This window comes from Heterocephalus glaber, unplaced genomic scaffold, assembly GCF_053883595.1.
Source record: "Heterocephalus glaber isolate CG9 unplaced genomic scaffold, H.glaber_assembly_v1.0 deba00001606, whole genome shotgun sequence".
In the NCBI taxonomy this organism is placed as follows: domain Eukaryota; kingdom Metazoa; phylum Chordata; class Mammalia; order Rodentia; family Bathyergidae; genus Heterocephalus; species Heterocephalus glaber.
The window spans coordinates 16612195-16638211 of NW_028258377.1; the positions used below are offsets into that span (position 1 = coordinate 16612195).

The 26017-nt window shown below is 40.7% G+C and overlaps 1 protein-coding gene across 2 annotated transcripts in view; it reads right to left on the minus strand.

Moving 5' to 3' along the window:
* Positions 1-25763, minus strand: part of Atp6v0e1 (ATPase H+ transporting V0 subunit e1) — a 36498-nt gene extending 10735 nt beyond the window's left edge. For both annotated transcript variants that reach the window (XR_015444776.1, XM_004836372.3), the window contains exons 1-2: positions 25561-25763; positions 18958-19005 (exon numbers count right to left, since the gene is read on the minus strand). Coding sequence is in view for 1 of the 2 variants with exons in the window: in XM_004836372.3 (XP_004836429.1) it covers positions 18958-19005; positions 25561-25664 (152 nt within the window). In the remaining variant the exon portion in view is untranslated. The remainder of the gene's footprint in view (positions 1-18957; positions 19006-25560) is intronic.
* Positions 25764-26017: the final 254 nt, after the last annotated feature.

Below are 26017 nucleotides of genomic sequence, written 5' to 3' on the forward strand. Positions count from 1 at the left end.
AATAAATGATTTTACACCCAATGTAGTAATTCATATATCCAATGAGATTTGAGAATCACTGTGCTAAGACCAAAAAGCAGGGAACAAAAAGAAAGACACTATGCAAATATCTGACTATTCAAGCCTTTCCATGTTTTACTTACTAAACAAATATTTAATGAGCACTAAGTTTATAGGCCCCAGGAGTACCATAAAGAAGATAAATTGTCATTATCCTCATAGAGCTTATATGATGTCAGACATAAATGCAATGAAGGAAATAAGGCAGGGAGAAGGAATAGAAAATGGTTGGGGGAGAATAGTACCCTGACAAGATGGTCAGGGAAGGAGATAGCACTTAAACAGAAGCAGAAGGAAGCAGAACACACATTGACTGTAGTTCCTACTCAAGATACAGGAATGGATTAGAACTTCTTTCATGGAAGGAGGTGGAGTATGGCAAATAGATGAGCTCAACCTCCACCTACTGCTCTGGGAGTATGAACTATAGTAATACAATCCGATGTTATTCTCTCTGCATGGAGTCTAGGGAATTGTTTTCTAAGGAAAAGGAGACAGATAGCTCTGTAGGTTTCCTACACTTTCAAAACCTTAAATTCCTCAATAAGAGGGGAACTAGTCAAACTTAACTAGGCCCTCTTGGGGCTGGATGTCTCTTCCATTAGCTGTCATGTCTGGAATTCTCTCAATCAACAGAATCCAAAGGCTGACTCTGCTCACCAATGCAGAGGCTGCTGGGAAGGCAGCCCACATAGCACCACAAGCCAGTGCCTACAGAAATGATGCACCTGCCTGCCCCGGCCCACAAAAGCTGGTTTTGTGACAGGAAATATGATACCTGAGGAAATCAGGCCAAGAAGATACCTCAAGCTGACTCACTTTATAAATAAAAAGTTAATTCAGATAAGATTCTCAATCTGCTCTTAGAACTAGGGTATTAAAAACAAATACAACACCATGACTTGTAGTTGAGGTTTAACGTCCATCTGACATTATACAAAGGAAAGAGAAGAAAGAGGAAGATGACACAGGCAGACCCACTGAAGAGCTCTGTGGCCACAGTCAACACTAATAACAGTGTGGAGTTAAGAGTCATGGAAAATTCCACCCAAACCCAGGATTTCCCCAATCCTAGCAGGCAATACAAGCTGCCTGTAAAAACGGTTGCCCACATTTCATAAGAGGCTGAGATAACTGGCCAATGCTTAGAAATACAAAACAAAAAAATATGACAGTGCTTAAACTAACTCCTTATCACCCAAAATGTATTCTACTGAACAAAAACGCCATCTCCCAGCACTTCAGGGAATGTTCTCAATCTCTGCTGCATGTTATAATCATTTGGGGAGCTTTTGAAAACAATGATGCTGTATTTCGTATGTATCCTTTCCTTTAATTCTCACACCACACAGTTATGGAAACTGAGGCAGAGTGGAGCTAAGTGATTTGCCTATGGTTGTAATACTATTAGGTCCTAGATCAGAAACCAGGTCATATTAATGTTCTTGCTATAAAAACTGACCTTTTGAGATAGGTTAACTAACATTTCAGAGGGTATGAATTTAGCTATATCTAAACTGTTTGGGAACTAAGGAAATGAGATTCTATCTGCTGGATATTAATTAAGTCCATCACAAATCTTTGATACCGGCACTAAAGAATAAATATCTAGGGCCAGGGATTTAGCTCAGTGGTTTCGCTGCCTGCTGCACAAGTGCAAGGACCCGAGTTCGATCCCCAGTACCAAAAAAAAAAAAAAAAGAAAGAATAAATATCTAGAAGCAAGAATGAAAACCACTTTGCTTGCTCAGATCAGTATTTAGAAAATTTCTGAATTTAATTTTACATATCTTTTTGTTTTTTTTTTTTGGAGACAGGGTCTCACTATCTAGATTGTCCTCTCGAATTCCTGACCTCAAGTGATCCTCCTGAGTAGATGCACTATTTGTAATATTTCAAGTCAAGAATAAGAAAAAAGAAAAAAAAAACTCCACTCAAATAAAACTCCACCAAATCAGTTTTTTAAAGTTCCTTAGGAGGGCCGGGGATTTAGCTCAGTGGTTTCGCCACCTGCCGTGCAGGCGCAAGGACCCAAGTTCCATCCCCGATACAAAAAAAAACCCAACAAATTCCTTGGGAAACAGTCCAGGATAGTTCATTTGGAATTTCTGAAGGAATTTTCTCTCTAACCAGCTGAGCTCTGTGCCTGCCCTTCTGACTGCATCCTGACTTAAAAATTTCCCTTTAAAACTGATAAACATGTAGAGGATTGGAAGGAGAAAAAAAAATCCACTGTGAATTGATGGAAGTGGGTGGAGGAAGAGATCATATTCTAATCAATCTATTACTTCATGTGTAAAAGGAACTAAATGTACCCTTATTTGCCCAAACTGTGCCACATGTCTTCATAACCTGAAGGCCAACCAAAAACCCAGCCATCTGAGATGCTTCAAACTACAGAGGCAGCTATGGCGTAGTAGTATATTTCAGAGAACTACAAAGCCAGAATGGATCCAGTCCTACATTTAAATCCGTTCTGCATTTTAAAGATAAGAAAACTAAATCCCAGAGAGCTTAATAACCCACAGCAAATCACTGACAGAACTGGAAGGGGGAGCCCAGGATTCCTGAGTCCCATTATACCAAACTGCTTCAATAAAGTATTAAGGACGAAACCAACAAAGCAGCCTAGAGGACCCTCAGTAATTCCACAATCATTTACTACGGCCATGCTCCACACTAGGCTCTGAGGACAGAGTGGGTTGGTGGCAAACCAAAATGGTAGCAAAGTGCACCCTGGCAGAGATATGCCCAGGCACTTTTACACTACAAACACTCCCTGGCCATTGATCATAAGCTCAGCTCTTGGTTACCAGAATTCTCCAAGCATAAAAATATACTCTCACCACTGAAAAGGCTCTACCCAGCTCTCTCAAATCCTGCTTTGTTCTTTTGTTCCACAGTCGGATGTAAGAACAGGGAACAAAGGCATGGGTTACTTCCTGGTGACACACAGATGGAGCAGTCTCAGCCTCCCTGCTGGAATGGGGAAGTTAGGCTATGACTGCTCTGTGATCTACTGTCCCTCAAGCCAGGGCCATGAGAGGAGTGACCTCTGCCAGTGGGCTCCTTATCAAACAGCAGAAATGTAGGTGTCTTGTCCTGGCTCTGCTAAGGGACCTCTGTAAAATCCTACCATCCATTCTAATGGTACAAACACTTTCAAGGGCAGCAATGTTGTTAGATGCTACTAGAATATAGGGGGTGTGGTATTACACAGGGTTGAATTTTAATTCTAATACACCATCAATTAGTAGAGTGGCTCCATGCCAAGCGACCTTACAAACCCTAAGATCATTCCCCCACTTGTAAAATGAAGATGATAGTCCTTGCCTCAAGGTGTTAAGAATTAAAGAGATAATGTAAGTGTCCTGAGCAGTAGCTCACAAATACATGTTCAACAAACACTATTTTCTCCTTCCTTTGTGAGACAGTTAAAAATGTATTCAAGGGCTGGGGATTTAGCTCAGTGGTTTGACCGCCTGCCTCACAAGCGCAAGGACCCAAGTTCGATTCCTAGTACCAAAAAAAAAAAAATGTATTCAAGCCATGAAATGAAAGACAAGCTATTTACTTTACAAAGGAGTTTCTCTCGTAGCAGTGTGTCACTCTGTCTTTACCTCCTCTCCCATACTTACCCACTCTGCAACAGGCAGATTTCTAAAATATTCCCCCCAGCTTCCTACCCCCTAGTGTACAGACCCACATAAACCTCTGGAACAGTGAAGCCTATGATTAAACTGTGTTATGCTATAAATCAAGCTTTACCAAAGGGAGACAATCCTCAGTGGACCTACCCTAATCAGGTGTGATCTTAAAAGGGACAGGGCTCTGCCTGCCAAAAGACATACAGAGAGTGTGCACTGGTTATAATTTATTGCCTCTCAGCTCCAAATGCACCCCTCAGTATGTGCTTGGGGAGAAACAACTGAATTCTCCATGTTCAGCCTTCTCAGTAGAGGGAACTGGAGGGATGTTGCAGATGTGAGGCTCAGTGAGTGTGAGAGCATGTGAGAAGCCTGCCCAGGCCTAGGCCCAGGCCCAGAACTGGTCTTTCTGATTTGGTGGCCTTGGCCTGACATCACTTTTCTACAGCACGGAAGCCAGAGCCCTCGATGGGCCATGTGCTCTGGAGGCCAGTTGAAGCACAGACAGCCAGGCCGCTGATCTCTTGCCCTTCTGCCTACACTCGAGGGTGGCCTATTAATGCTTGTCCAGGAGCTCCAGACCACCTCTGGCCTGGCAAAACGAAGAAACTTCTCTGCTCTCTGGTGGAGCTGAACCATACCTTCCCCCAATGAGATGTGAATCCCTTCCAAGTTTGTCCTTCCTTGACTACAGTCCCTCAACTCTCTCAGTGGCCGCATACTTGCCTAGTATGTAAGCCCTGGGTTCAATCCCAGCACCAAAAAATGGGCCGGAAACTGGATTTGACACTGGAAAGAAGAAAATCAAGCCCAGAGTGGTGGTACGTGCCTGTAATCCCATCACTCAGGAGGCTGAGGTAGGAGGAAGTTCTAGGCCTGCCTGAGCTACACTGTGAGATCAAGGCCAGCTGGAACTACTTAGCAAGACCCTGTCTCATATAAATAAATAGGAAGGAAACTATACTGATTTCTCCTGAGGACACTACCCAGTTCAAGTGTGGAGGAGGACAGCTGAGACTCAAGCAGAAAACTACAGTTACTATTGACTTGAAGTGTTAACTGGTGGTAGACAGCTATAATCCCAACATTCTGGGAGGCTGCGGCAAGATCACAAGTTTGAGCCTAGTCTGAGCTACACAGTGATTTAGCAAGACCCTGTCTCAAAATTTAAAAATGTAGCTCAGTGCAAAGGCCCCAGGTTCAATTCCCAGTAACACAAAATAGATAGACAGACAGACAGGGAATCTCATAAAAGAGGGTGCTGTTAGCAATCCATTCCAGCCAGGACAACTTACCAATTTACCATGACCCTGTCTCAAAATAAAAAAGGGATGGGGAGGTAACTCAGTACAAGACCCTCGATATAATCACCAGTCACACACACACACACACACACACACACACACACACACACACACACACACACACACACACACAGAACAAGTGGAAATTCTAGAATCAGAAAGTATAATCTCTAAGCCGAAAAAAAGAAAGGTCTCTGGATTACTAGCAGACTGGTGATAACTGAATAGTGAACTTAAAGACAGATCAACAGAAACTGTGCAATCTAAAGAAATGAGGGGAAAATGTTGAGGGAGAAAATAAAGTGGGCTGGGGGTTGGGTTGTAACTCAGTGGTACAATGCTTCCCTAGCATGCATAAGGCTATGTGCTTGATGCCCAGAATAAAAAGAAAGAAAGAAGTAAATCAGGAAAAGGGGAAAAAAAAGTACACACATAATTGGTATCTCAGAAGTGAAAAAATAAACAAAAAAATGATAAAATAAATATAGACTGGAACTTCCCAAATTTGGTGGAAAATATTACTTACAACTCAACTCCAAAAACCTCAGGAAACCATACCTATGCATAATAAAGTGTAACTGGCCAGGGATGTAGCTCAGCGGCACAGTGCCTGCCTGGAAAGCACAAGGCCCTGAATTCGATTCCCAGTACCAAAATAAATAAATAAAGTCCAACTGTTGAAAACTAAAGATAAAGAGAAAATTCTGACAACAGCCAAGGGAAAAAGAATGCATAACTATTCAAATCACAGCCGAGTTTTAAGAGAAACAATAGAGGTCAGGAGAGAATGGAATAGCATCTCTAAAGTTTGTCCAAAAGGGGGAAAACCTAAAACTAGAAATTCATCAATCCAGAATTCTATATTCAGCAAAAATATTAAAAAATGAAACTGAAGTAGATATTTTCAGATGAACGAAAGCTGAGAAAATCCACTGCCCAGCAGACCTGTCCTACAACCAATACTAAAGAAAATTCTTCAGGCTAAACCAATACCTGGTAGAAACTGAACCCTACAGGAAAAATGAACCCCAGAAATGATGTGGACAAATATGAGACATTTTCCTCTTAATATTTTTAAAAACATAACTAAAAAATTTGAAATACTATTATGTGGTTTTTATGTAGGTATAAAATATTTGACAATGGTAACACAAAGATGCAGAATGAGGGTAAATTGAATTACACTGTTGCAAGATCATTACATTTTACCTTAAGTGATTAATAAGTATTAATTCTAAGTAGGTTGTGGAAAATTAAAAATGTGTATTATAATCTGTGGAACACAAGATGTGTAGGTTAGATGTTCTTAGCAATATTGAAAGAGCACCAAATAATATTAAATTCATTCAAACTAAGGCAGGAAAAGAATGGGAACAAAAATCAGATGAAACAAATAAGACAATAAAACAGTAAGTCCAAACCTAACTATATCAATAATTACATTAATTTTATATGGACTATCCATTTGACATTTAAAAGGCAAAGACCGTCAGAATTGATTTTTTAAAAAAATAAGACCCAACTATATGCAGTCTGTAAAAATATTCTAGCTGGGCGTGACAGCATATGCCTGTAATCCCAGCACTCAGGAGGCCGAGGCAGGTGGATCAGCATGAGTTTCAGTCCAGCCTGGGATACATAGTAATCTCAAGGCCAGCCCCAACTATATAGCAAGAACCTGTCTCAAAAAACCAAAGGATGGGCTGGGGATTTAGCTCAGTGGTTTCGCTGCCTGCTGCACAAGCTCAGGGACCCAAGTTCGATCCCTGGTACCAAAAACAAACAAACAAACAAAAAACCAAAGGAAAAGAATACATTCTAAATATAAAGACACATAAACTGAAAACAAAAGTATAGAACAAGACAAACCATGCAAATATAAAAAGGTAGTATGGGACTGGGGATTTGGCTCAGTGGCACCACAACTGCCTCGCAAGCACAAGGTCCTGAGTTCGATCCCCAGTACCAAAAAAAAAAAAAAAAAAAGTGGTATGATTATTAATATCAGATCAAGTAAAAGTCAAGTCAAAGCACATCACCAAAGATAAACAATATTTTATAATGATAAAACAATCTTAACTCTGTATGTTCCTGGTAACATAACTTTAAATATATAAAGCAAACGTGGGAAGAACTAGAAGAAATAAAAGTCTACAACCATATGCTAGTGATGTTTAGCATCCCTCTCTTAGAATAGAAAAAACCAAAAACAAAACAGTAATAACATAGAAGATTTGAATAATCCTGACCTAACATTTATAGAATACTGCCACCAACAACTTAAGACTATACATCCAAGCACACATGAAATGTTGGCAAGATACATAAAATGGTGAGTCATAAAGTTCCAGTTTCAAAAGTCTGAAATCTAACAGAGCACATCTTCTGACCATAGAGAATTATGTAAGAAATAAGATATTGACAAAAGCACTAAGTATTTAGAAATTAAATGCCACAATTTTGAACAACTGACTGTTTAAAGACATTGCAAGGCAGGGCCGGGGATTTAGCTCAGAGGCACCACACCTGCCTCTCAAGAGCAAGGTCCTGAGTTCAATCCCCAGTACCAGGAAAAAAAAAGAATAGAAAAGAAAAGAAATGTGAAGACAAATTAAAAATATGTCAAACTGAATAAAACAAAAATGCACCATATCAAAATTTGGGGATGGAGTTAAAGCAATACTTAGAGGAAATTTTACTGCATTAAATGCCTATACTAGAAAAGAGCAAATCAAATCCAAAGAAAATGAAACAAGGAAGATGTCAATGAAACAAACTAACCAAAAAACCTCAAAAGTAACAAGGCTAAAAATTTGATTATTTGAAAAGATTAATAATGATAATGTGCAACTATTTCATTTAAACAGAAACAAAAATTACATTAAAATACTTAGGAATACATTTAACAAAAAATATGCAAGATCTCTACCCCCCCAATTATAAAATATTCCTAAGAGAAACAAAAGGAAACCTAAATAAATGGAGAGGGATACCACACAACTAGAAAACTAAGCATCATTAAGATACTCGTCCTGAGTTCAATTTCAGGTACCAAAACACAACAACAAAAAAGATATTAGTTCTTTCCAAATTGATCAATATAATCCCAGTTGAAATCCCAAAAGGCTATACTAGGTTTGGTGGTGCACGCCTGTAATCCTAGCACTCTGGGAAGCTGAGGGAAGAGTACGCAAAGTTTTAGCCCAGCCTGGACAAGTCAGCAATTTAGTGAGACTTTGTCTCAAAAGAAAAAATGAAAGCAAAAACAAAAAAACCAAACCAAAAAGACAAAAAACAAGGCTAAGGATGCAGCTAATGCAAAGGTGCTGGGTTCAAACCACAATACCACAAATAAAACAAAGCAAACATCTCAACAGGCTTTTATTTTTAGAAACTGATAAACTGATTCAAAATATGGCTTTTAGAACAGCCAATATTCAAGACAGCAATGTATTGGTGTATGTCTAGGCAAAGAGATTAGTGAACAGAAGGGACAGGCCAAAAATAAAACTTGTATGTGTATGGTCAAATAATTTTGAATAAAAGTGGCAAAACTATGTCTTTTCAAAAACTGGTGTAGGGGTGTACATTTAGTTCAGCGGCAGAGTGTATGCTTAAAATGCATAACGCCTTGAATTCTGCACCACACACACACACACCAAAAGAAAAAAACAAAGCATGACTTCTACATTCTAGTGCCTCCAGCTTTTAGAAGCAGTTGTCCCTAAGAGGCTCAAACCCTCTCCACTGCAGAGGCACTGTGGTAAGTCTGCAGGTCCAAGCCTAACAACAGGGACTATATGAACTGAGAGCAACAGGTCTCCTACCTTTGTCTACCTCAATTTTGCCAACATTTGAAACCTCCCAGACCACCTATTATGAATCAAACCTCACCGCTTGGGGCTCAGGGTTCAGCTCAAGGGTAGAGTACATGTTTAACATGTGTGAGGCTCTAGGTTGGATCCCCAACAACATAAAAACAAAAGCCAAAAACCCCATCCCTAGACTGCTCTGCTCATCTCACCATGGCTCAACTTCCCACCCTTCTCTTTGTCTGAACCCTTCCACTGTGTTTTCTGCAGCTCTTGCTCACGGATCTGCCAGTCACCTATCTCCTTCTCTTCAAGGAGTTCCCACTACTTGCAGCTTAACTGAACCCCTCACCAGCTCCTTCAAGCAGAGATGGCTGATTATTCTTTGGCAATGGGGTTAGTGACATCTTTGCTTCTCCTGTGCTACCTTCAAACCATCCCTGTCCATTCTTGTGAAAAACTGATTCTTTAGGACCAATGCCTGCTGGTTTTTACCACTTTATCACCCCTCCAACTTTCCCAGTCATGCCCCCTTACTCAACAGAGGCGGCTCTGCTAGGCTTCTCTGTCTGGCTTTTCCTCATCTGTACAGTGGTCCCACTTTATCCAAGAAGGACTTGTTCCTAGACCCCAGGTAGATCCCTGGAACCATGTGTAACATACATCGCAAATATGTAGTTCATGTATATTTCATCCACACATCTAAATTCATAAATTAGGTATCATAAGCAATGAATAACCATAGGATAGAAGAATTATAACAATTTACTGTAATAAAAGTTATGTGAATGTGATCTCTTTTGAAAGAATCAACACAACTACTAATATTTTCAGATGGTGGTTGACCTTGAGTGACCACAAATGTGGAGAGTTATAGCACAGATGTATGTGGGGGACTATGGCACACCTAAATGTTGGCATTCCTCAACTGTGGCTCTCCCCTCATTCTCTTTTCTCATCCTTTAGGTCAGTTTCTTAACCTCATTACTAAAGACCTTTTGGGTCACCTACCTCCCTGAGGGGAATCCAAGGCTGTCCTGTGCCAGGTATTATGTTTAGGAACATCCTGGACCTCTACTCACTGGATGCCAGCAGAAGCCCTGGTAGAGAAACACTGGGTTAGCTAATTGCCTATGTCAGTCATGGTGAACCTTTTAGAGCTTTCAATGATACAAACAGCCTGCTGCAGCACATGTGCCGTATGTTCACCACCACTGACCTATATTCTTATGGCCTCAAATACTTCCCCTTCTATCCAATTTCACACATAACAGCTCTTGGAAGTTTTACGGGCATCTCAGACCTCAATATGGCCCAGTGAATTTTTGTCTTAAAATTCATCCTGTCCCAAGTCTTTACCATCTTGGACAATGGTCTAATCCAGGAACCTGGGAATCATCTCTGATACCTACTACATCCAATCTACCAGTAGAACCAAATACTTCCATTCTCAAAGTAGTTCTCAAATCTGTGCACTTCTCTTCATCTTAACCACAACTACCTCAGGCCAAACAACAAGGATCTCTCACCTGAGTAATGCAATAACCTCTGGACAGGTGTCCTCACTTTAGCTCTTCCTGCCAATATGCTGTTCTCCACAGAGCAGCCAGAGCAATCATCCCTCCAAACACTCCTTTACTAAAAATCTAAAAAGATCTCCTGTCCTTGATATAAAACCAAACTTCCTTCCTGGCCCATAAAATCCAACCTAAATCCTGGACCTACCACTCCCCATACTCATTAAACCCAGCAACATTGGGCTGCCCCGTCTGAACATTCCAAGCTCTTTACCTATACCTCAGTCCTTTGGGTTTGTAGGAGGCCCTGCCTATTAGTTCCCTCCATGGCCAATTCCTCCTCAGGGAGGCTTTCTGTGAGCACCATGAGTAACTTTTGTTCCCCTTTCCATTGCCTCCACTGTTCTCCATCACAGCATCTTGTCTGGCCCTTTAAAGCACCCTGTCAAACTAAGAACAACTCTGCTGTATAGACTAAGGTCAATATTACTGCTGTGTTGTTAATCTGCTGGTTTGATTGTCTTCACGTGACCACCAGCTCTGGAGGACTGGTTGTCCATTGTATATTCCAGAACCGACACACTGTGCCATAAAGAAAGATAAACTTGAGGCATTTGTGGGAAAATGGACATACCTAGAGACAATAATGTTAAGTGAAGTAAATCAGACACACAAGCTTGAACATGGTTTCCCTTACATGAAAAAATTAATATATCAATAAAGTATGAAATAAAAGACAGATACTAGGAAAAAAGAGAAAAAAGAAAGTTACCGTAGTCTAAGTTCCTGCTATTGGTTTCTAGTTTCATTCCAATACGGTATGAGAGTTCACTTTGCAGGATTTCCATTTTGTTGGCTATGTTAAATTCTTTATTGTTGCTATGATCAAGGTTTATTTTGAATTTTTAAAAAATTTCCAGAGTAGGAAAATCTGTGAAGATTTTAGCTCAGTGGCTCAGCGGCTGCCAAGGGATTGGGAGATGATAGCTAGTGGATAATGTTTTGTTTTGGGGTAACAAAAATTATCTAAATTTGATTGCAGTCATGGTTGTACAACTCCATCAATATGCTAAAATCTACTGAATTATACATTTTTAGTTTGCAAACTGTATGGTATGCAAATTTTAGTTCAATAAGGCTGTTATTTTTAAAAAATTGATAGAGGCGTGGTGGCGAATGCCTAAAATCCCAGCACTCGGGAGACTGAGGCAGGAGGATCTCTGAGTTCAAGACCAGCCTAGGGTAGTGAGTTTGAGGCCAGCCTGAACTACACAGTGAGACCTTGTCTCAAAATAACAAAACAAAAATACATAAGTAAGAGATAAATTGAGAAAAACCCAATGAAAGAACAAGCAAATGAGCTAAAAGCTCATGGCTTCTTCTAGCTATCTAGGTAAGATTTTTAAACTAAAAGGTCCAAGGGCAAGGGAGTCTAACCTTTCAGGAACAAATTTAAATTGTTATCCACTCTTTTCCATTATTCATGTCACTGTTTCCTTTTATTAGCAGACATTAGCAAATCAGTTAGAAGAGATACAAAAAATTACTAATCTACAGGGCCAGGGATTTAGCTCAGTGGCACTGTGCCTGCCTCACAATCGCAAGGTCCTGAGTTTGATCCCCAGTACTGTAAAAAAAAAAAAAATTACTCATCTACAGAGTTAGAGACATCCTGTTTGTACAAAATGTTTTCTTGTCCTGAAGGAACTCCAGGGTAGGGATGAAGACAGAAAACAACACGCCACCAGAAGGCCAAATAAAACTCATGCTATAGCTGGGTGAAAGGGACTCAGGGGCCAACTTTGAAGAGGCTCCCACTGGCCAAGGATGGACAATCTCAACATCAATAAGGTTATTAATTATAGTAGACTTCAACACATCAACACATTTACATGTGTGCAATTATAACGACACTAATAAAAAACAAAATCACTGTTCACCACTGAAGATGTTTGGGAACCAGTTCATTACTTTTAAAACTGGTAAATAAAGGGAAAACCAAATATACATCCTACCTTTCCTTTATGAACTGTTTTTCAGTTATTTGGAGTTTATTTCAACGCAGGCGGTGGAACCACTGAGCTAAATCCCTGGTCCTCAGTTATTTGGATAATCAAACAGTTGATGAAGTAAATCTCTATTTACAGATGGATTCTAGCTAATGAATGAGTAAGAAATTATAGAACTCATATCATCAGTGGCTACCAGCAACACAGAGAAAAAGCAGACGGAATGTACCTCCTGATGAGAGTACGCTACACTGCTTATGAAACAGACTTGCCAAAATATTGAACCTGAATCTGATCTAGCCTTTAGCTATGACTGCCAATTTACAGGAAATATACAAGGGCCTCTTCAACAATACCAAGGATATGCAATTAAAGACTAGCCTTTGGAAAATTTGGAGGCAAACAACCCAGTGTTTCTAAAAATTCCTAAGCACTTGGGTTGTAGTTCAGTGGTAGAATGTGTGCTTAACATGTACAAGGTCCTGGGCTCAATTCCCAGCACTGAAACCAAACCACACCACATCAAACAAACAAAACCCAGGGGAAAAAGAAAAAGAGGTACAGAGAAGAAATCTATAAACATATACTAAAGAGACAACTCTACCAACTTCAATGTGTGGTGTTTATGTGACTCTAATCAAGCAAACTGTTAACAATGAAACAATTAGGAAATTTAAAATATGATACAGCTAGGGATTTAGCTCAGTGGCACCCTACCTGCCTTGCAAGCACAAGGTCCTGAGTTCGATCCCCGGTACCAAAAAGAAAAGGGGGGGGGGCAGCACAAGGATTTAGCTCAGTGGCACCGCACCTGCCTCGAAAGCCCAAGGCCCCCAGTTCGACCCCCGGTACCAGAAAATAAAAGTGGTGTAAAATATAAGATGTTTGGTGATATAAAGGAATTTTTTGTACACAATAACTTGAAAATAGTGATTAACACCAAAATATTTACAGATGAACTAGATTTGCTTCAAAGTAATTTGGGGTGGAGGGGAAAAGTGGGGGGATAAGATTAGGGATGAGTGATAAGGTCTGAAGGTGGGTGACAGTCAAATTACAGAGAAAATATACTTGTAGGAGGTTTTAAAAGTTAAAAAAAAAAATGCCTGGCACAGTGGGAGGCTGGGGCAGAAGGATCACTGGAGTCCAGGGGTTCGAGGCCAGCCTGGGTAATATAAAAAGACCCTGTCTCTAAAAAATAAAATAAAAAACCAAGAGTCAAAAAATAGAAGTATATGCCACAGACAGGCATGCTAGCACAAGCATATGATGCTAGCTACTCAGGTGACTGAAGCAGGAGGATTAAAGTTTGAGGCCAGAATGAGCAACTCAAAATGACCCTGCCTTAAAATAAAAAAGAGGGCTGGGGATACAGCTCAGGGGAAGGGCCTTGGGTTCAATTCCTAGAACTGAAAAGGGGAAAGGGGCTGGGGATGTAGCTCAGTGGTACAGTGCTTGCCTAGTGTGTGTGAATCCCTCTCTAGTACCTTAGACAGACAGACAGAGAAAGAGCATCCCTGAAACTGACCAGTTTGTAGCTATTTGGTTAGAAATCAAAGTGGATCACCTCGGAGGTGATTGTGGCTCTAGAGCCAGGACCCAGAAAGGGTAGGGAAGGTGGCTGGGCTCAGCTGTGTATCTGTAAATTCCTATGGCCATGCAGGTCCTTATAATGCTGTTCTGAGTAACTAAATTAGAGTGCTGAAAGACAACTGAAGGGAAATCTTTGGGGGTCACAACTGAAAAGGCATTTGTGGGAATGAGAGGATGGGGAAAGCTGTCTGGGAAGTGAATGAATGAGCTGTGAGGAGATTCTGACTTATTCACTGACAGTTTCTCCTCAGTAAAAGGGTAGAGGAGCTGTGTATCCCATTCATTCACTGCTACATATTCAGTGCCTAGATGCAAGGCCTGGTTCATAGTAAACTATAAAAAACACATGTCCAGTTAATGAAGTCTAACAGGGCTCAATAAAATACACGCTGTATAGCTCTGTAAGAAAACTGTGCTTACAAGTAACATATATTTTTTCAAATTAAAATAATGTATATGAGGTATATACAATAAACCACCAGTAATACTACTTTACACACACACACACACATATACCTTTGGTAGTTCAGGCTGACCTTGAACTCACTATGTAGCCCAGGCTGACCTCTAACTCGTAGAGATCCTCCTGTCTTAGTTTCCCAAGCGCTGGGATTACAGGCATTCACTACCACACCTGACATTACCTTACATTTTTATTGTCCTCTGTTAAGTTTTCAAATTTAGTATCTTCTTTATAACTCACAAAACAACGTGAGTGTGGTGGTACACGCCTGTAATCCCAGCACCCAGGAGGCTGAGCCAGGAGGATTGCTGCAAGTTTGAGGCCAGCCTGGGCTACGTAGTGAACTCAAGGAGAGCCCAAACTACATAGCGAGACTCTACTTCAAAACAAAATAAAACAAAACCTCCCAAAACACCCTGAAACATGACTAAACCATGTACTATTCAGCCTAGAAGAACCTAGGTCTCATGACTCCTAGACACTACTCCTTTTTCTGTATTACTCTACTGGTAAGACATACAATTAGTCAAATGCTAAAGATAGAGGACATTTTCCAAGAAGCAACTGTATCTTTACACTACAACACTAAATTTCTAGTTTCCCCTTAAGATGTGAGTTTTATGAGTTGTAGGTAAGCGACAACATAATTTGACATTAAAAATTAACCTAAGGGAGCGAGGGATTTAACTCAGTGGTTCCGGCACCTGCCTTGAAAGAGCAAGGATCTGAGTTTGATACCCAGTAACAAAAAAAAGGAAAGAAAAAATTTAGCTAAGACCCAGAGAAAGTACTGGACAGTAACTAATAGGATTGTATACTTAACAGACAAAAGTGATTTTGTGCCTCAAAGAGGGACCTTTCAGACTTTTCTGTGCTGAATTATTAACAAAAATGAGGTGATACTGGCGGAGAACCTGACTTATTCAGAGCTGAAACAAGTTCTGCCCCTGGGAACCAAACCTCAAACTAGAACAAACTAACAAGGGAAGAAATTGCCATAAACAGAAGGCAATTTAAAAGTCCACGAATGTATTTCAAAACAGGACTTTGTTTAGGAAAGACAAAGTTTCTTTGGGCGTGCCTTACTTCAAAGTAAATATTTTCAAGAAAACATACTAATGTGTCTAATAGTGAATTTTTCTTTTGAATTTCAAATTTATTTCATTATACAATCCCATTCCTTTGTAGAATAAAGTATGTAAAATATTTGAGATCTGAATTACATCCAAACGTTTTAGGCAGATAGCCTGCTAAACACAATATATTATCAAAGAAATGAAAGAGAAAAGTGGTTCCATAAAATTGATACTACCCAGCTAATCTCACCATAAAATGGTCGCCAGAAGCAAACGTAAGAACGCTATAAACTACTGTTAGGGGCTTGTGTCTAGCTGTCCCCCCAAAGTCTCATGCAGTCACAGCTGAGGCTTTTCGGAGGTGGCTGGATCTACAGTGTGTGACGCTGGGATTGATTCATAGTTCGATGATAGGGTTAAGGGTGTGAGTGTTACCTGCTCTGTGTAAAGTATAAGGGACAGAAAGAGGGCTAGGGTCATTTTTACTTGCTTGTTCCCTTCTGCCTGCTACAAAATGTTTCTCCTCTGCAACGCTCCTCTGCCTTGCAGCCAGCCGATTATGGACTGAAACCTCTACAAACTGTGAGCTACACAAACCTTTTCTCCTTTAACTTTGGGTGTCAGATATTTTGTCTTAGCAACAAGAGAAAAGTAACTAAGACAACTACCAGTACTAATACGTCAGTGACCAATCCACTATCAACACTCACCAGCACTTGGAGCCAAGTGCAGACATGAACAAGTGTCTAGACAGCAAGAGGTAGGGCTGGTGGATAGTTCTCAATTCAGTCACTAGGACTCAAAGAGAAATAATTTTCAACCAAGTCCAGTTATTCATTTTGCACTAGAAAAGGAAAATAAGTGCTCGGTGAGATCCACAAAAAACATGCAAAAAAAAAAAAAAAAAAAAAAAAAGAAAAGAAAAGAAGAAGCATGGCTGCAAAGGCTTTTTTGTTTGTTTCAAAGAGATTATCAGGAAAATTAATCACATATGAAAGATGATGGAGAACCAGAAAGTTACAAAATGTTTCTCCCATTTTAGTTTACTCTTAAGCCATTCCTCTGCGCAATAATTTTCTTTTTTTAAGGTATCACCATCAATCACATCTTGGCCTTTTAGCTAAGATCAAGTGCAAGATACCACCATCAATTTAATCCTCACACTGCAGGGATCTTCAAAGCAATAAATACAAAGGCATTTTCAATCACAGGACCACTCCTTCACACTCATTTTGATAAAGGGCTCCCTTGTCCAGATTTCTAAGGGAGATTCAGTAAGAAAAGCTCATGTTCCATCACCCTTGCTAAGATGATGGAATTTTTGATACATAAATTTGCTCTCATTTGTACTTCAGAGCTGAACACAACTAGTGAAAAAACTCCTGCCCCACGCAGACTTTTACTCTGAAGACTAAGCTATCACCTGAAAAAGCCTCTTTTATCACTCTAACCAGAAAAAAAAGTTTTTAGAAAATTCCATTATCTAAGCCTTACTGTTGAAACAGTCAAACACCAGCATCATTTAGCACAATTTTTTACAATGTATTGTAATTTAAAACCCTAGTTTTGGCCAGGCATGGTAGCACATGCTTATAATCCCAGCAGTCTGGAGACTCAGTGAGGAGGATTATAAACATGGCCTAGGCAATTCAGTGCCTTCATGAAACCCTGTCCGCCCCCCTAAAAAAGGGCTGGGGATGTAGCTCAGTTGGGCTCATTGGGCTCAATCTCTAATACCACAAAAACAAAACAAAACAAAACAAAAAACAATACTCTAAAGTTGCATTTATTTATTTATTCATAAATTTTTTTCTGAGACAGGGTCTTGCTATATTATTCAGTCCAGGCTGGTCTTGAACTCACTATGGAGCCCAGGCTGGCCTCATATTTGTGGCGTTCCTCCTGCTTCAGCCTCCTGATTGCTGTGATTACAGATTGTGTACCACCATGCCCGGCTAAAGTTGCATTTAGCAACTGAATGAATTACTGGCCAGACAGCCCAACTTCATGGTAGAAACTCTGACAGGGATTCTGATCTATGCCAAGAACTGGACTTTGGCTCATCTCCATAAACTCTTTTCAAAAACCTTTGTGTTAAAGCCCAAAGATACTGGACATTCTCAGATTCAGGATCACAGAGAGCACTGGTCTTTCATCTCAGAATGAATTAGAACTGCTGCTTCCTATCTCAAATGGGCACTAAATAATACTTGGGCCAACACCAGTCTTTTGCATGTCATTAAACTCTCAAGAGAGCTAGAAAGCTGTTTTTAAGGAAAAAAAATTCACTTGTTCTAGGGCCGGGGATTTAGCTCAGTGGTTCTGGCACCTGCCTTGCAAGCGCAAGGTCTCAAGTTTGATCCCCAGTACCAAAAAACCCTCCAAAAAACAAAAAATTCACTTCTTCCAAACTCTACAGAGAAATTCTTAAAAAGTGACTTTTAAGGTATGTGATCCATATTTCAATTTTTAGAAAAAGAAGTCAAAATCCTACAGCCTTTGAATACATTGAAGTGGTTACCCTCCAAGAACTGATTAAAACTCAGCTGCTTTTTGGGGCTTGACTTGTTCCGTATCTATCAGGAAAGAAGAGATTGTTGACAAGAGCTGGAAATATCTTTAAAACAGTTCAATTGTAGTTCTGCCACGTCTGGTATTCAGGAAGATAAAGGGCAACATTCTAAATATATATGTTGAGGAAAGAAATTACCTTACATATCCTAAAATAGTTTTCATTCAATTAGTTTATATAACTGAATCCACTCAGATGCAAATTATTACACTTTGATATAATGTACAGTGAATTACTTGGAAAACTATCCTTACTCTACTTGATTATAATTCTAGCTCAACTTCTGTTCATCAGATAAGTCACAGTAAAGAATGGTTCTATGGGTATTGTGGCTTTCCTCATGACAGCTCATCCTGGTTTCTCCAAGGTGTTCTTCTATCTTGCCCTTTCCTCTTTTACTCAGCCCAAGCTCAATCTACAAAGCCAGTTTCTCTCACTCTTCATTTTTACTTTTTCAAATAAACTAAAAAAAAAAAAATGGCTTTATGAGTTTCATAGTGATATGTAAGCCAAATGAATAAATCTAAATATTTCACAATAGTAAAATATGAAGTAGTATAATTTCCAACTAATTATAAACTTTATATTTGTGCCAATGAAACTGCACTTGTATTCCCAGAAGCAGAGCATCTGTACAACTCTCGTGATATACTAAGCGCCGGAAATATATGATGTTTACAATTTAAGGATACTAGGTATTACAAGAGTTAAGCTTCAGGCTGGGGATTTAGCTCAGTGGTACTGCCGCCTGCCTCACAAGTGCAATGTCCTGAGTTCAATCCCCGGTACCAAAAAAAAAAGTTAAGCTTCAATGAGACAAGTATATAAACTATACACATCAAATACTCAGAATAACTGCTTATTATTTTTAGACAAAACTACTCAGAAGGGTCAATATACTTACAAGAGATAGCAGCAAATTGAACAGGTCACCAACATGGTGATGATAACTCTAAAAAGGAAAATACAAATGTTATTAGATAACTAGCAAGCTATGTAGAATGGTTTAAGTCCCTTCCCATGTTATTAAACTGCCACAGATGGTGCATCAAGAAAGCAGTCTTGGGCCAGGGATTTAGCTCAGTGGTTCTACTGCCTGCCTTGCAAACACAAGGTCCTGAGTTTGATCCCCGGTACCCCCCCCAAAAAAAGGAAAGCAGTCTCAAATCTGTTCAAATATCCAGTAGACTACAATGTGCCTAAGGGTATACTTGGTAGAAGTTTAAGTACATAATTAAACATTTGTATGTAAAGGATATGTATTGATGCCACAGCTTATACGTCCAAATCAAACTCATCTAAAACGGAAAAGTCTGTTCTTACTGACAGTTCTGACACCCAAGTAACTACCCTATTTGGTAGTATTCTCTGCAGTGAGTTAACACTGTACTTCTAAATTATGCTCTCTAGTGTTGACCTCTCCCCTTTCTCTATTCATGTCTGAAAGTTACACACGGATCAGCTGAATTTTAACACTTTTAAAACAGAACTCAGGATATCCTTTCCATTTATTCCCTAAGGCTCCCCTTCTAAACCAGGTATGGTGGTGCATACGTGTAATCCCAGCACTCAGAAGGCTAAGGCAAGAGGACTGCTGAGAGTTCACAGCCAGCCTGGGCTTCACAGTGAGTTCAAGGCCACCCTGAACTACACAGTGAGACCCTGTCTCAAAAAAATAAATACTAGGGCTGGGGATTTAGCTCAGTGGTGCCACCGCCTGCCTTGCAAGCACAAGGTCCAGAGTTCAATCCCTGGTAACAACAACAACAAAAAAAACCCCGAAAAAAATAAATACCAAGAGCTCCCCTTCTAAACTTATTACCCTTCAGGGCTGGGGGTGTGGCTCAGTGGTAGTGACAGATTGTGTGCTTAGTGTGAGGACCTGGGTTCAGTTCCCAGCACATACACAAAGAAAGGGAATCTCCCATTGCCCAGAAACAACCCTACCATTTCTACCCACTCCCATCTATCATCTTTTGCTCACTCCTTCCCTGAACCTCACCATCACCAACACCAAGGATTCACCCTTGAGAACATTTTCCCCTAACTGGGTTTCTTCCTTTCTATCCCCACTATCTGTAACAAAATTAACCAGCGTGCTTTGGTTAACTTATTACTGGCAGACTAAAAACTTTTTTCCATCCCTTTCATTCTATCCACAATCACTCAGATTAATCTATGCTTTTCACTGTATCATTCTCCACCTTAAGACATTTTAGTGGCCTCCTATCACCCCACAGGAGTAGTTTCCCAAGAGCTATTTCCACACTCTTGGAATGAGGATGACTATCTCCTACAACCTGCAAAGCAAGAATTAGAACCCCTATTTACATTTATCTTTAACTCATGTTAGAATTTTTGTGCGTGCATTTTTCTAGTAAATCTACTAGCACATTCATCCATTCAGCAGATGTGCACTGAGTGTCCAGGGGACATGAACAAAGAATATTAAAACCTAACCTTGCCTTCCTAAAGTTTACATGCTAGTTGGGGAGAAGGACAACAAACAAGATAAGCAATACCATTAGTATGCCAGCAAGTGCTAAAGGAGGAAATAAAGCAGGAAAGGAAGACTCCTTACATGAGGACTGGAGCAAATGGCTACAATTTTAGAGGCCAGTCAGGAAAAGCTTTGGAGAGGGGGTGGAATTTGAGTGCAGACCCATAGAAAGAAAGTGAGGGCCCAGGCAGGGAGAACAGCAAATACAAAGATGGGAGGTGCAAGGGTCCTAGGGGCTCTGAGAAAGAAGGCCTACGTGGCTGAAGCAAAGCAAGGACAGCCTAGTCAGAAGAGCAGTCAAAGAGCTATCATACATCCTGCAAAAAGACTGAGTGAAAGGGAAGCATTTGAGAAAAGGACAGACAAAATCTGACCCAAATTCTAATAGGTTACTCAAGTGGGTTGAAAGAGACTGGGGAGAAGAGGGTCAAAGGGAAAAGAAAGTCAGTTATGGTGAACTGGGATAATCCAAGTGGCTAAGGCTGGCAACAGCTGATCAGACTCTAGATAGTATATTTTGAAGGCAGATTATTTGAAATAATTTATATATTACACTTATAATACATAAGTACCGTAAGAGTTGGTGCTAAAAGGCTTAACTGCACAAAAAAGTGAAGATCTATCTACAAAATCAAGTCCACCTCCTCACTTATAATCAAAGCTCTCCACTCCTCATCTCCTCTACCTTCATCCCTTCATACCTGAAGGCAGGTGCCTTCACTGTCCTCCATGTCACATCATGTTTATGAGGTTGTTTTTTTCAGTACTGGGGAATGAACCGTTTATGAGTCTTAATTCCAAGCTGCTGGTCATCTTTTCCTGCACCCGTGACCCAATCTAAAATCCCTTCCCTGTCCTCTCTTCCCAAAAGATCATCTCAGAGAGTTGAGACAGCTAAGCCTCTTCCACATTACCTGCTGGTATTAATCATTTCATATAAAAGCTCCCTCATGTTAGTTCTGAATGTGCTGCTGCTGCTCTGGAGCTACATCCATAGGCCTTTTTAAAGTTTTTTTTTTTAAAGGTACCAGGGATTGAACTCAGGACCTTGTGCTTAAGAGGCAGGCGCAGTACCACTGAGCTAAATTCCCAGCCCTTTTTTAAAATTTTGAGACAGGGTCTTGAGAAGTCACTAAGTTGCCCAGGCTGAACTTGTGATCCTCCTGTTTCAGCCTCCTGGAATGCTAGGATTACAGACATGGTTCACCATGCCTGGCTCAAATGTGCTTCTTCTTAGGGGCTGCATACTGACATATTCAGAAGTTAGAAGTCACAAAGACAAGCCAGGCGTGGTGGCATATGCCTGTAATCCCAGAACTCAGGAGGCTAAGGCAGGTGGATCACTGCAAGTTTGAGGCCAGCCTGAAATACACAGTGAGACCCTGTCTCAAAAAACCAAAAAGTCACAAATCCTACAATTTATCTACAAACGATTCAGCAAAATTTGAAAAAGGTATCTACATATGTACTCATATGTATTCACAGATAAGGCATATATGAATATGTTCCTGAATCTAGATGGGGATAGATGGCATTCCTTTTGTTCTTCCTACTTTTATGTATGTCTGAAAACGTTGAAAAGATTGCAGCTGCCTGAATTCTTGGCACACTTATCCCTGTGCTCATTCCTCATCTCTTCCTCCACACCTGGTAAGGGAGCCACTGTGAAAAAACTTGAAGCTTTTACAGAATCTGGGGGTTCCTGAAAAGAGAAAGCATGAACAACAGGAATGTCAGGAAGCTGCCTACAGGCACAGGCTTGATTCAATCCCATCCCTTTTCAGCTGCAGAAAGGACTGAAAGAGCAGTTTGCTTTCAGCTGGCAGTAGATCCAGAAGAGGCTTTTTCCCTTCTACCTTCACCCTGCCTCTTCAGGCCCTTCATCTCCTAATCATCCAATTCCACAGTGTGCTATGCAGAAGTCTCTTGGGGAACAGGATGCAACACCGAAGTCCTTTTTGCCTTTCTCCTTTTCTTTTTTTTTTTAACCCTTCAATCTTGGATTTGGCTTTTATTTTAAAATACATTGAGTATAGAACTGTCATAGGACAGGAAGTAACAAAACATGAAGAAACAGTATTTTCAAGTACTTTTTTAACTAGATTTTTTAAGCTATTGATTTAAAAATCAATAGGCTAGCACAGACCCAAAGTTTGGGAAACAATTCTTAAAATTCAATTCATTAACTACACAGTTTGAACAAAAAGCTCTTCTCACATTTTCCAATATACTGACAAGTTTCTAAGTGCCCATATTTCTTTTCAATTAATAAGTAAACAGCCCAAATTCAGTTGCTTTACTTAAAATTATCAGATTCAGTTTTGGTAAAAATTAACATGCCCTTAAATTCTCAATCAGGATTATAAAAATATGAGCTCAAATAGTTATGCCATCCAAAATAGAAATATCATAATTACTACTTCTGGATAACCATATAGATAATTACACTAAAATCAGTAATCCCATAACTGATGTTCATTTATATGGAAAGTGCCTTTCTCCCTTCTTACATAGTTCCTTTACTACTTCTTTTATGAAGACTTTTAATCCCTCAAATCAGACATATCTTTTCCCTATATTAAAACTCACTGAAGCCCATGAAGGAGTTCAGCTCCTTCATGTATTTCAAAAAATTGTCTTTGATTTGCAGGGGTAAGAGAACTAGTACTAACATTTTAATTTTACAATGAGGAAATGGAAACATGGAAAAGTTAACTAAATTGTCCAAGGTCACAGAGGTCATCTACCTAGGACCAGTGCTTCTCAAAATGTAATCCTGTAACTCCGAGCAGGTACTGTTTCAAGACCTGCTCAATCCTGCCAAGAGCAGGAAATACAAGGACTGTGGTGGAGGCTCTGAACTGGACCCAGATAATATATCACTAGCAGGTCAAATACCAGAATCATTACACTAGGGCTAGAAACTCAGCAGACATAGGAGGGGTTTTATTTACCTCGATAATAAGAGCAGCATCAGATCCCAAAGTGAGGAGACCATAGTCTTTAAGAAAGGAGCGGTGGGGGCCAGGGATTTAGCTCAGTGGTTCCGTCGCTTGCCTTGCAAGCGCAAGGACCCGAGTTCGATCCCTAGTACCAAAAAAACCAAAAAACAAAAGAAAGGAGCGGTGGGGCAGAGGGTGTGATTCAGTGGTAGAGTGCGTGGTGTGCAAGGCCTTGGGTTCCATTCCCAGCACCAAAAAAATAAAGGAGTGGTCACTACTGCCAGCACATTAACAAATGCTTTTCTGAGGATGACGGCCAGAAAAGCAGTAATGAAACCACTGAAGATAAAACACAACAAAGAAGCATTTTGTGGTCTCTAACTTTAGTAGAAAAAAAAGTCTAATTACATTTGGTTCATGAAAATTCTTTTTTTTTTTGGTACCGGGGATCGAACTCGGGACCTTGTGCTTTCGAGGCAGGCGGTAGAATCACTGAGCTAAATCCCTGGCCCTGAAAATTCTTTTAATAACCTTAGAATTCTGACAGTCTACATCAACTACAATTCTGGCAGCAGTGGCACACGTCTGGTTACTTGGGAGGGTGAGGTGGACAGATTTCTTGAGATCTCCAGTTGGAGACCAGCCTGGGCAATACAGTGAGTTTTCCGCTTTTAAAAATAAATCTATATCTACTATACTTGATCTTAGCCAAAAGGCCAAGAAGCTGTAATAAATCTATATCTACTACTACAAGCTGGTGATATGACACTACATAGCTGCTCAGAAAAGGGGAAGGTGAGACCTGATGCTTACAAATGATAGAAATTCATCTACCATTTTTCCTTTTAAAAAAATGTGTGGCTATTTTTAGGTTAACAGAAGTAAAAAGCAAGTTACTGCAGAGAGAAAATGAGATAATAAAATTTCCCTTCCTTTAATCAAGGCAATAGAACTACCCACTCAAGATACTTAGTGCCTACTGTGCACACAAAGTACTGTGAAAGGAGGCACTATGAAGCTACCAATTAGTTTTTTTTAAGGATGAATAAAGAGTGTTTCTGACAAACGGTGACATCAATCCAAGTCTCACTGCCTCATGATCTTGAGCTGAGGGGAAAAAATGATTAAAAAGCAAAAGAGGAACCAGAAAGAGGGTGCCCAAGGCTCCTTTGAAGATTCTATTTTATTTTTTTAAAAACTCTATTTTATGCTACATTTTAAAAGTTTAAGGGGCTGGGGATTTAGCTCAGTGGTTCCGCCGCCTGCCCTGAAAATGCAAGGTCCCAAGTTCGATCTCCAAACCCCAAAACAAAGGTTTACTTCCCCAATAGATAAAACTCTTTTTTTTTGTACCAGGGATCGAACGTGGGACCTTCTGCTCGCGAGGCAGGCTGCGGAACCACTGAGCTAAATCCTCGGCCCTGACAAAGCTCTATTTAATAAAGAAGTCTGCGGGACAAATCTTTCATAGTCAAACATTCTAAGCACTTGTTACAATCACGTACGAGTAGGGAAGCGTCCTCCGAAAAGATATGACGCAGGGAACTCTAAACAATACCTCTTGCTCCTAGTAATTAATCTCACATGAGATCAGGCACCGATCCCCTGCTGGCGCCCACTAGATGTGAGGCCTGGGCTCATTGTCGAACAAGTTTGTTCCGTACGCAGACAGCAGGTGAGGGGGAGAGAACAACTTTTGTTTTATTTACCTCATCTTTTAAAGTTTCATCCAACAAGGCCTCATGCGAGGGGAAGGCAAGGCCAAAAGATCAGAAGTCAGGGAGGGATGAACCCCAACTTCTGGAGCCCATAAACTCCTTTCCAAGGCCATGAGAAAAAAAAAATCTCCTAAACTCATTTCCAAGGAGGATCCGCCAAAAGTGACTCTCCTCACACTCGGGCCGAGGACACTGAAGTTGCTGTGATAAGATGACAGAGGGATAAGAGGGGGCTCCGCCAGGGTAGGAGGTCGGTGCCCGGGGTGCGGGGTCGCCCCCTGCCCCTGCCAGCCCGGCCAGGCCGGCCCTCACCGCGCGTCCCTCCCGAGGTGGCCTCGTTCACTTACCCCCGGTTGGGACCTTTAGGAATGAACCAGGGCACGACGAAGCCGACAAAGCCCCAGAACACGCTCATCACGATCAAAGGCACCGTGAGGCCGTGATACGCCATGACCGCCGCCGGAGCTGCCAGCCCCTGCCCAGAAGCCTCACTTAGGTCCCACCCGGAAGTGTCAACGCCGGGACTCGTGACCGGCGCGCGCAAAGCCCCGCCTCTCACGCCCCACGTGACCTGCGCGCCAGACCCCCGCCCCTTGGCTCCAGAGTCCCGCCCTCAGCTGGCCTGCTTTAGGGCAGCAGCTGCTTAGAGATGTAGCTCAGGCTAGAGATAAGGGTTTAGCCTGTAAGGGTTCAGCAAAGTTTTCTTTTTTCTTTTTGGTACCGGGGATCGAACTCGGGTTCTTGCTCTTGCACAGCAAAGTTTTCGATAGAAACTTAAGGCCCTTTAGGCAAAGTGTGGTTATT